General features: G+C 33.2%; 1 protein-coding gene across 1 annotated transcript in view; it reads right to left on the bottom strand.

Moving 5' to 3' along the window:
- Positions 1-8,641: 8,641 nt before the first annotated feature.
- LOC101498330 (phosphatase IMPL1, chloroplastic) overlaps positions 8,642-12,523 on the bottom strand; it is a 28,286-nt gene continuing 24,404 nt past the window's right edge. Inside the window, exons 9-10 of the mRNA XM_004489614.4 lie at positions 9,828-9,929; positions 8,642-9,015 (exon numbers count right to left, since the gene is read on the bottom strand). Coding sequence (XP_004489671.1) covers positions 8,917-9,015; positions 9,828-9,929 — 201 coding nt within the window. The 3' untranslated portion in view covers positions 8,642-8,916. The remainder of the gene's footprint in view (positions 9,016-9,827; positions 9,930-12,523) is intronic.

The raw sequence follows: 12,523 nt of genomic DNA on the forward strand, positions 1-12,523 counted from the left end.
AACTTTGAATGAAAAAGTTTTGAAACCATCAGAGGATAAGATCTGCAACTCTGTTAACATGAATTGACATTCCAATATTTTCTAGAAAATGGCATAGATAGAAGCAAGAAAGATTCAATTATCTATGGTGTTAACAGAAATGGAAATATAGAAATTGGGTTTGTAGAATCAAAGCAAAATTCCAAATTAATTTCATTTGATTCTATGTGCATATTGTCATAAAAAAGGTCATAATAGATTAACTTGTCCCATGCATAAAACAAGGAAAGAAAATAAGCCTGTTAATTATTTTGGGTACCTAAACACAATATTCCTCTAGCAAATGTCCTTAGCAGCATGATTAAAACACCAACCATGGTACCTGGACAAGGGCTACTCACAACACATTACAGAAGAAAGGTTTATATTCCAAGACGTGATCTTGAAGAAAGGAGGAACAATAGGCTTCAGAGGAAACTAGAAAAGAAGGATAATAGGTTCTGGTACAATCGGTAATGGCTCTTCACCCTCTATTAAGAATGTTTTATTTGCTAAACGACTGAAGCATAACCTTCCGAGCATAAGTCAATTAAGCGACATTGGTTATGATCTTGTCTTCAATCAAAAGTCATGTAGGGCAATCAATCAAACTGATGGGGTTGTACTTGTTACGACAAACTTTAAAATTAAAGTTTTGATGAAAATAAACAAAGGTTAATTAAGAATGTTAATTATGATTCTAAAATATTATGTTAATTTAACTTGTGCTTTTGAGTGAATAAACTCAAAAATAGGAATCAATCAAAGCAAAGAAATCGGATAAAAAATGAACATATAAAGAAACAAGAACATTCTGGATAAAATGGAGAATGTTCTCCAGGATCAAGACTAATCATCACAACCTCAAGATCAATCAATCTCCATTAGTTCAAAGAAGATTATGCCTCTGAGTTTTATACTAAGGTTATCAGTACTTGGCAAGGAACAAGTCGGATCCATTTCATTCAAAGAAGGCATTCAAATCACTAAAAGAATAGGTCTTGAATCAAGCTAATCAAAATGAGTCTGAACCTTCTTCAGCCAAAATGTCAAAAAAGTTAATCAATCTTGATCTGTACAAGACATCAGGAAGTCATCTAGAATTATCAAAACTGAATGTCCAGATTGATCATCAATCTCCAGAAAGTTCAAAAACTGACAGTCCAGATTGATAATAAATCTCCGTTTCTACAGAAAGTGCATTATCAATCTCCTTAATTCTGTAGAAGTTTATTATCATTCTCCAAACTGTTTTGGACATAATCGAGTCTCTAGATTAAAGATATAACATCAACAAATACATATGAAGCATAAAGGATCATTAAACATCAAGACAATCTGATTAAGAACGAATAAATTAGTCCAATCAAACAGTTCTTAAAAATCTTTAAAGGTTGGAATATTTGTATTCATATATATTGGTTTTGGTCAAAACTGATCGAGCACTACCAACAACTCTTTTGACCATTATTAAATGCTTCAAAATGCCTATAAAAGAAAGATCAATGCTCAGGGAAATTGCAAAAGTTCAAGTGTTATCAAGTCTCATAAATCATTCACATTCACATACTTGAAATTCTCATTTTCGCAAGCAAGATTGAATTCTGATTATATATCATACTTTGTTATTATTGTATTGAATTATTTGTAAAGAATCGAATCTCAAACAAGAGTTGAGACATCTCAGGTTCTATCAAAACAATCTTATCATTATTGTAAAATTCAAACTATAAGAGTTTAGTATAGTTTGAATAGATTGTAAGAAATCCTATCAAGGTTGATAAATGATTAAATTGCTTTCTGCGTGGAAAGAAGTAGAGCTTGTAACAGAGCAGAGTTGATTTAAACTAGGTGCTATAAAACTAAGAAGGTTCTTTGTTTTGAACACTAAGTGAAAAATCTCATAGTTGTGAGGAATGGACGTAACCCAAGTTGGGTGAACCATGATAAATCTTTGTAAGGTATTCTTTCTCTTATCTCTTTATTTATTAAGCTTGATTGATTAACTAAGTAAAAACATAAATTGAATTTCTGCTTTTTAAGCTAACCAAGAACGTTCTTCGTTTTCTGTTTTCTTAACCAAAATCATTCTTGAGTTAAATCTTTAGACTTTTTCAAAAAAATTTAAATAGGAACATTTACAATTCAAATCCCTTTTCGTTGTAAATCGACATTACTACTTCAGTACTTTTTACTGGTCAAATGCAGAATAACATGTACAAAACAAATCTTTGAAATATAGAAAAACAAGAGGTCAAGTGTCTTATGGTATTAATGAGGAACAACTGACTTGGCACAAGAGATTAGACCAAGCTAATTTTAGATTAATCACTAAATTAAGCAAACTGGAACTGGTTAGAAGCCTCCCAGATCTTAAGTAAAACTCAAATTTTTTTTTGTGAAGCATGCCATAATGGAAAACAAACTAAGAGTTCTTTTTCTTAAAAAAAAAAAAAAACAAGACCCTTTGATCTTTTACACATTGATTTTTTTGGTCTAGTTAAAATCGCCTCTGTCCATGGTAAAAACAATATGGACTTGTTATTATTGATGATTACATTATATGGACATGGGTAAAATTCCTAAGACACAAGGATGAGTCACATAAGGTATTCACTATATACCTTATGTAAGCAAGTGCAAAATGAAAAATGTCTTTCAATCACAACAATTTGTAGTGATCATGGTGGTGAGTTTGAAGACACTCTTTTTGAAAACTTATGTGAAGAGAATGACATCCTACATAACTCTTCTTCTACTAAAACACCTCAACATAATGGTGTTGTAGAAAAGAAAAATAGTTCTCTTCAAGAGATGGCACACACAATGATTAACGAAATGAATGTTTCAAAACACTTTTGGGTAGAAGTAGTGAATATTGCAAGTTATGTTCATAACAAAGTCTGGATCAGACCTATTCTAAACAAGACTCCTTATGAACTATGGAAGGGTAAAAAGCCCACCATTTACTACTTTAGACAATTTGATTATATTTGTTATATTTTAAACACCAAATAAAAACTTGGAAAATTTGACTCAAAATCACATAAGTGCATCCTCTTGGGATACTTTAAAAGGTCTAAACTCTATAAAGTATACAATTTGGAAACTCTGATTGTCGAAGAGTCAATCTATGTTATGTTTGATGACAAACAGTTTGACTTTATAAAGTCATAGCAAGATGATGATTTGCAGGAAAACCAAAAGTAGAAGAACAAGAAAAATCAGAGGATAACAGCAAATCAGAAGATACAAGAAGAACAATATCTTCTGAAAAATCAAAGGATAGCAACAAACCAGAAGATACTAGAAAACGAGAAGAATGACAAAAATTAGAGGAATCTTGAACTGAATGGAAATACAAATCATCACATCGAGACTCACTTATACTTGGAAAAACAAGTGATCGTCTGAAGACCAGATCCGCCTTAAAAGAAACATCATTGTTTCGTTTATTATCTCAAATTGAACCAACCTCTGTAGATGAAGCTTTATCAAACAATGGTTGGATTCTGGCATTTCAGAAAGAATTTAAAGCATTCAAGATAAATGATGTCTGGAATCTTGTTCCAAGATCAGAGGATAAGAAACCCATAGGAACAAAGTGGATATCTATCAACAAGGTGAATGAAAAAAGAGAAGTGATAAGAATTAAAGCTAGACTAGTAGCCAAGGTTACGGTATACAAAAAGGTATTGACTACGTTGAGATATTTGCTTCAATGGCGAGGTTACAAGCTATTTAAATTCTATTATCTTATGCTGCACAAAATATTATTATTTTATACCAAATGGATGTAAAAAGTATTTCTTTTTAAATTGTTATATAAATGAAAAAGTTTATGTCAAACAATCCCAGGTTTTGAAAATTCTGTGTTTCCAGATTATGTCTTTAAACTTAGAAAATCTATGTATGGTTGGAAACAAGCACCTTGAGCTTGGTATGATAGACTAAACAATTACTTCATAGAAAATGATTTTGAAAGAATGCAAGTTGGCACAACCTTGTTTAGAAAATTAGTTAAAAATGATCATCTTATAATTCAGATTTATGGTGATGATACAATTTTTGGATCAACTAATGACAAGCTTTGCCAAGACTTTGTTGAGTTAATGAAACAAGAATTCCAAATGAGCATGATGGAAGAGCTGAAGTTCTTCTTCGGAATTCAGATTCAACATAAACAGAATGGAGTTTTAATTCATCAGACTAAGTATATAAAAGAGCTTCTCAAGAAGTTCTAGATGAATGAATGCAAACCAATTAGTACTCTAATGCATTCAACCTGCTCACTAGACAAAGATGAGTAAGGCAAAAAGGTTGATTAGAAAACCTTTAGAAGCATGATATGTATTTTAATTTATTTAACTACATCTTGGCCCGATGTTATATTTAGTGTATGCGCCAAATTTCAGGCAAATCCAAAAGAATCCCACTTAGCAACAGTTAAGAGCTTAGATACCTGAAAAGTACTACTAACCTAAGTTTATTCTATAAGCAATTTTCTGAGTACATGTTAGTGGAATATTATGATGTTGAATATGCAAGAGACATACTTGAAAGAAAAAACACTAGTGGAAACTGCACTTTCCTAAGTGGGAATATGATCACATGGTCCAGCAAGATACAAAGTACCATTGCTCTGTCTACAACAAAAGCATAATATATCTCAGCAGTAAGATGTAGTACTCAACTTTTATGGATGAAGCATCAGTCGGAAGACTACAAGTTTTATGAAAGTAAAATTCCTATATTTTGTAGTAACACTTCTGCCGTATGCTTAACTAAAAACTCAATTATGCACTCTAGGGATAAACACATAGAAGTAAACATCACTTCATAAGAGACTTTGTCCATAAGAGAACTTTAGATATTACATTTATTAACACTAAGCTTCAATGGACAAACATTCTAAAACAACTCTTTGTTGTAGACAGGTTTGAGTTTATAAAAGAAAATATGAATATTGCTTCTATAACTGAAAAATGGTTATATTTTGACATAATATAATTTCTAAGTTATATATATCCAAAGTACTTTATTTAAGTCTATTTATGTAATAAGTATGACATATTAACTCGTTTTGTTGGATGACAAAAATGGGGGAAATAGCTTTTGAGAACAATTTTAAACATCTCCAATTAGTTTTTTTTTTAAAAAAAAAAACTTCACACAAGGGGAATTATTTTAAAAGTCAGAACATCACTCTAAACTATTACGGTTAAATATGCTTAGAGTTAGAGAGAGCCATATGCTTTATTATCTTTGTTAAATTGTTCACAAAATAGATGTTTTGTCATCATCAAAAAGTGAGAGATTGTTAGAACCAAGATAGTTTGGAGAATAATTCTTTACCTTATTTTGATGATAAGAAAAGGTATTTTGTGGGAACCATTTAGTGCACTAATAATTTAATTGAGTGAGAAGAAAATAATTTAGAGAAAGCGCCCAAGATCAGAGGAAGCACGTCCACTAGAGGATATAACCAGAAAAAGTGACCCAAAAAAGTCACCAGAAGAAGCAAACAGATTAGAGGAAAAGAACAATACGCATCATTCGTTGTGTTGAACTGTACATCAGAGGAAGCAAGTAGATCAAGAGAAAACGAAATAAAAGGATGAATCAGAGGAAAAGAACAACACGCACCCTTTGCTGTGTTGAACTGTACATAAGAGGAAGCAAGCGGATTAAGAGGAAATGAAATATAAGGATGGATAAGAGGAAAGGAATAACATGCTCCCTTCATTGTCTCCAAATGAGATGTCTCTAATGATTTGTCTCTGCTTCTAAGTATCTGAGTCTAATGATATGAATCTAATAATCTGCCTCTAATGTTTTATCTTTGAAGATAAGACTCTAAAGTCAAGTGCAACATGCTCTAATAAGCTACCTCTAACAAAGCAACTTAGAGGCAAACATTTGACTCTGATTTACAATGTTGACTTTGTCTTTTCTAAATTGCCTCTATCCAGTAATTCAACACCAAAAGATCATTGAGTCTGACTCTGAACTTCACACTACTTCTGACTTTGATTTTTAGACTCTACCTCCAACAAAAGCAAGCGCCTAACTCTAAGGAAAGTCAATGCCGCTGATGAAAAAGTCAATGTAACATGAAAAAGTTAACACTCTAAAAAAAGTCAATGACTCTGACTCGATAAAAGTCATGACCCTGGATGCTGATTCAGAACACATGTTCTACATACAACTCAGATACAGAATCTGATGAATACCCACTACCTCTAACTATAATGTTGAAGATTCAAATGACCAAGTGGTTATTTTTGTCCATACTTGAATGAATTAAAGTGCCTAGTCAGTTACATTCTTAATTGCACCGAATTGAATTTCTCATCAAATAGAAACAATCCAATTCAAATTCACGACAATGGATCTATGCAATCAGAGATACAACATTCTATAATCAAAGCAACAATCAAGAATTGAATTTCAGTAACTGACAAGAAATGAATTTCAGCAACTGTGAAACAACAATCAGAAAATTCAAAGCTCAAGAACAAAGAACAAATTCAAAGCAACGATCGACTAGACATCTTGATACGTAGAACAAAAATTATACGAGTTGAATATCAATCAATCGTTAATCATCAGATACTTAAATTTTATTTAGCACTCAATTGTAATATCATTCTAGTGGTGCTAAGTCTATGAGCAACACTGTAACCATCTTCTAGTGAGAGAAAATCCAGAAACAAAAACTAAACACTTGTGTAACTTGGCCCGATAATGGCTGTAAATCATCAATGACTTGTGGTTTTGAAGTTGGATGTTGAATAGACTTAACATGTGAAGTTAAGTGGTTTGTAATTTGGTTTGAATCACTAGATTAAATCTTTCTCGGTGAAAGGACTAGACGTAGCTACCGAGTTGGTATTGAACCAGAATAAATTACAGTGTTATCTCTTTTCCATCTGTTTACTACCTTTGCTTTTTACTTGTTTTATTTTCACCATTTGTTAGCCAAGAAATTTCTTAAAAACAGAATACATAATTCAACCACCCGCCTCATTTCTTGTGTAATTTTCACCTACAGATAGCTCAATATTTATTTCTTTTATTTTGGTAAATAAGCTTTGTTGTTAGATTCTTGATAATTAACATTTAGCACCACAATCTTTGTGAGAAGATCTCTACTTTCATTATACTGCGTACTTTCCTTACTCTCACATTTGACATCTATAAATGGTTCTAGCCACGCGAGGAACCTTACACAACCAAATACGAAGCAACAAGAATAAAAATTATACGAGTTGAATATCAATCAATTATTAATCATCAAATACTTAGATTTTATTTAGCACTCAATTGTAATATCATTCTAGTTGTGCTAAGCTTGTGAACAATATTGTAACCATCCTCTAGTGAGAGTAAACCCAGAAACAAAAACTAAACACTTGTGTAACTTAAATCGATAGTGGTTGTAAATCCTCAACGACTTGTGATTTTCAAGTTGGATGTTGAGAAGACTTAACTTGTGAAGTTAAGTGGTGGTAATTTGGTTCGAATTACTAGATTAAATCTTTATGGGTGAAGGAAGCTACTAAGTTAGTGGTAAATCAAGATGAATTAATGTGTTATACCTCTTCCCTTTGTTTACTACCTCTATTTTTTACTTGTTTTATTTTCACCATTTGTTAGCCAAGCAATTTCTTAAAAATTGAATACATAATTCAACCGTATCCTATTTCTAGTGTATTTTCCACCTACAGATAGCTCAAAATATTTATTTATTTTATTTTGGTAAATAAACATTTGTTGTTAGATTCTTGATAATTAATGTTTAGTATCACAATCTTTGTGAGAAGATCTCTACTTTCATTACACTACTTATTGAGGACCGTGCACACTTTCCTTATTATCACAATTTTAAGCAACACTAACATTGATTGATCAGTGAAGCCAATAAATAATACTTGATCCTTATCTTTTATATTTTCTACTGCATTTATAAATATAGATACCAACTCATTCAATTTAATAATTAGATACATTACCTTCGTCTTCCATATTCAACTAGTACAAGCTTATTTTCATCATCAATTGATTGATTAACGAGGTTGGCACAAATTTGTATTCCAACAATTCTCACAATTTCCTTGGAAGTGTTTTTCAATTTAATTTGTGGAGTAAGTTTCAATTGAATTGTGTTCACAATCTTATTTTGTATTGTACCTCACTCTAAATTTTCCATCTCACTTGGTTTTTCTTTTTCCATAGCACAATCAAGACTCTAATTGACTAAATAGTGTTGGATTATGCATTGTCACGAGGATAAGTCCATCCTCCAATCAAACAAAGGAACACCCAATTTCAATGTAGTCATAATTAAAAAAATATACAAATAAGATGAGAACTAACATCTTTTCAAAAGAATGAAACTGTCAACTGCTTCTCTTCCCTTATCGGAACCTTTACTCTAACATCAGATGTTGGAAAACCAACAAGAGAATCTCCACACAAATAAAAAAGTAACAAAACACGACTCACAAATTTATTGTGACTTGACAATAAATTAACTCCACAATTCTTAATTGACGACTCACAAATTAACTTTACTATTCTTAATTGACGTTAGTCTTTTTTATAATAGTACAGAAATATATATAAAAAAAGCAGCAAGCCAATTTTGGACAATTATCTAATCTATGTGACGCTGTTTATGTTAACAGCAATGAGAATGTAAGAAATAGTTACGAAAATAACGCCTTTACAGAAATATATTGGAGGCATTTTAATGTCCAAAACATTAAAATTTTAAAGAAAGTATAAGCAATAAGGTACAGTTTATGCAAATGCAATTTATAACAACAATTATCGAAAGATTTCTACCAGGGACAGAAAATCTAAAGAGAAATCAATCCTTACTTTATTGGGTCGTTAAACGTCTGCCCTGTAGTCCTCAGGTTTGTACCATAATGAGAAATCAATTCCCTTACTTTTTAATTCCTCTGTTGCAGGTCCAATTCTCTCCAGAAGCTGTGTAATAAATACACATATTACATCCCCACAATAACAAAACAATAAATGCACTTTCAGTAAACTGCAAACCAGTAACCACTCCATAGTGTCTATCATAACAAGGTCTCACAGAAAACTACTGATGGACAATATGAAATTTCATAAAGTCCTTTTTCTAAAGTCCTTCCCTCTCCACTCCTCTCCTCTCTCTTCTCCTCTCATCTCCTCACCACGGTGTGTATTGAGAGGCGGATGAGCATTTTCATTTTTTAAGAATATAATACTACTACTATATACATAGATAGATGGTCTAATGCTATTCCTGTGCACTTGACTTAATTAGTGGCTGCCTAAATTTATTAGCTTAAAAATTTGGCCGTTTGTTATATTGAAATTGGGCTAAAAATTAGGCAATAAAAAGTTGACGTCAAATTTTAGTCAATTCTTGTCTTTCGAAAATCAAAAAGTTTAATTTATTTCTTTTTTAGAGAGAACCCTTTGGTCCAATTTTTCTATTACACATTTTAATTATTTCTTGCTCCATTGATGATCTTTAAGTGAATTATCAAAGGAGATATCTGATATCAAAGCATTGCAAACTTATATTTTTATCATGATTGTATAAAACATTGATAAATGATTTTACAGCTAAAAAATCTAGAAGATTAACATAATTCGATAGTTTTATCATATAAAATCTCTTTAAACAATTTCTCCATATGCTCTAAATTTCCTGTGGACGGCCATGGTTAAATGGACCACAAATTCATCATTAAATTAAAGGTTCAATAAAAACATCTCGAAAAAAAAAAAAAAAAACAGAGACTAACCTCTGTATGGAGGACGCCGTTTGAAACTAGAACAGATCTATCAAAAACACAAAATTTTCCTCCATCCATCCGAGATACTGTGCCACCGGCTTCCTCTACCATCTACAAGGTAATGAAAAATACCGTAAACAAAATTATCACAAGTAAATGATTCATTGATGTTGTAAGTTTTTCATATATACTACTTCTGTCCTTAAATGTGTAAAATAAAGTGTCCCTAAATGTCAAAACTGTGATTACTATTATTAGCATTATTATTGAGAAAAAAACATAATTATAGACATTTGGTAATATAGAGTTCTAACTATGTTTCATTAATTATCTTGCAATCCTTGTGTATGTGTGTGTGTATATATACATATCCATTGTATTGTCAATATATTCAATTCAATAAAAATATATTTCCCTAATTCTTGAGATGGCATTAGAGCTCTCAATTTTGGGACTCTCACTTCCGCATAAACCCTAACCGTTTTTTTGCAGTTCTTGTTTTTTAAATCTTACCCACCTTAGTTTCGGTTCCTCTTTTTCACTGCCTTCATTGCAGTTCTCTTAAACATCTGTTCACTGCAGCCCTAAAACAGCCAACTGTAAAATAGTTTCATGGTCACTATTCACTTAGCTTCACCACAATCAGTTTCACCCATTTTTGTCTAGATTTAAACATCATCGCCCACACCATCGGCATCGTCTCGAAAAACTCGGCTTGAACCAAAAAATCACTGCCGTCCACTCAGCCACACGCCGCCAAGCGCATATCGGGCGCGTGACCACCATAAGCTGTCGTTCGACGCCGTTTTTTCGCAAATTGTAGATCGGCTTGTCCTCTTCCTGCTTTGGCTGTTCACTTTATGATCGGAGCACCTTTGTTTGTGGGTCATTTGAAGCTCACGCAGGTTTTGCTCGGATTTTTCTGTTTCTCAGACTTTGACCACTATTGGTATTGCAACATCATAGCACACTTACTGTTTTTGGATACTTCTTTGGACGTTTGAAGTTCATTTTGTTTGATAGATCAATCTTTGTCTCTATACATTTCTCTGCTGGTTTTACGGATATGGCTGCTAATGAAAGAAAAGGAGAATTGGCCCAACTCAATGAAGATGAAGTAATGAGATACTTAGTAAGTTGGAGAAACCAACATATACTAATTATCTGGTATATTCAGGCACACAACAATTATCTTTTGGACTTAATGCTTCAGATATACCTTATAAGCAATATTGGATACTAGATTATGGAGCCACTAACCACATGACACCCTTACCTACACACTTCTCCACTTATTCACCTTGCCCTAGCAATAAGAAAATGTATGCAGCAAATGGTACCCTTATAACTACAGGTCAAAAAGATGTCCAAATAAGTTCATCCATAACTCTAAGAAATGTTCTTCATAATGTTAAATTGTCCACAAGGTTAATTTCCATACAAAAACTAACACAAGACCTATCATGTAATGTTCTTTATAATAAATCTTGTGCCCTCCAAGACAAGAATTTGGGGAGAATGATTGATAATGCTATAGAATGGAATGGTCTTTATTACTTGGCGATGAGAGTGTGGGATGGACATCATCATAAAAATAATCAAGCTCAACATGCAGAAAGAAGAACAAAAATTGGGTTGGAAATTTTGTCTTGCTTCGGTCATATCTTAAGACTCAAAACTTCGATTTGCATGATCCTTGATGCGTTGGAAAGCTAAGACAATCCTCTACAACTCGTATATCACGCCTTTAGTCCAAATCCAGCTTTTATATTGGTCATAAATGCGCTGGAAGTTGAACAGGAATATTGGTATAGAATTTAATTGTATTGTGGTTTTTAGTATGTTTCTTTTCCATATTTGAATTTTACCAAAGGTATCCATATTTTGTGGCGATTCTTCACTTGGTTTAATCACTTCTTCTTTCTTTTCTAGAATTGAGAGTGTGGTGAGATCCACGCGCCGCCCACTGCTGCCGCGCGTGACGGCGTGTCCGGCAGCCGTTCACGGTGCCGCTTCTTCCACCGCACTCGCCTCGGCCCCTTGCTTCCATATCTGCCCTCAGTTTTCAGTTTCGAGTTACGGGTATACGAGTTCCAGTTCAAACAACCCCTATTTTCCCGATTCCGACGCGTTTTCTGACAATCTGTGCTGACCATGGCGTCCTAGTCTGAAAAAAAGAGCATCTTCACCAACTACATCACCTCTCCTCTCTCTGTTGAAAAATTGAATGGATCAAATTATGATAGTTGGGCTGCCGACATCAAACTATGGCTACGTGGTCAAGGTTACGAGGATCATCTCACCCAAAACCCTGATAAGGTGAGTGTGGCTGAAACATCCAAATGGAGTCAGATTGATGCTCAGTTGTGTAGTGTCATTAAGTCTACACTTCATCCAGATGTTAAACCGATCTTCCGTCCGCATCTCACGTTTGAATCGGTTTGGAGTCAAGCAAAGGCACTCTATACTAACGACACACGTCTCTATGGAGTGTGTCACCGCTTGTTGAATATCATTACTCCGAAGTCACTCGATGGTTCTATTTCTCCATATCTTGGCACCGTTCATAGTGCACTTCATGACTTTAATGAGCTACTCCCTCCTGCTGCAAGTAATCCAATTGAACAAAAGAAGGAGTTGGATCAACGCAGCACCTTCTTCATGCTTCTTGCACTCTATGGCCTACCCCAGGAGTACTCTGCAAC

The sequence above is a fragment of the Cicer arietinum genome, chromosome 1, assembly GCF_000331145.2.
Source record: "Cicer arietinum cultivar CDC Frontier isolate Library 1 chromosome 1, Cicar.CDCFrontier_v2.0, whole genome shotgun sequence".
NCBI lineage: Eukaryota > Viridiplantae > Streptophyta > Magnoliopsida > Fabales > Fabaceae > Cicer > Cicer arietinum.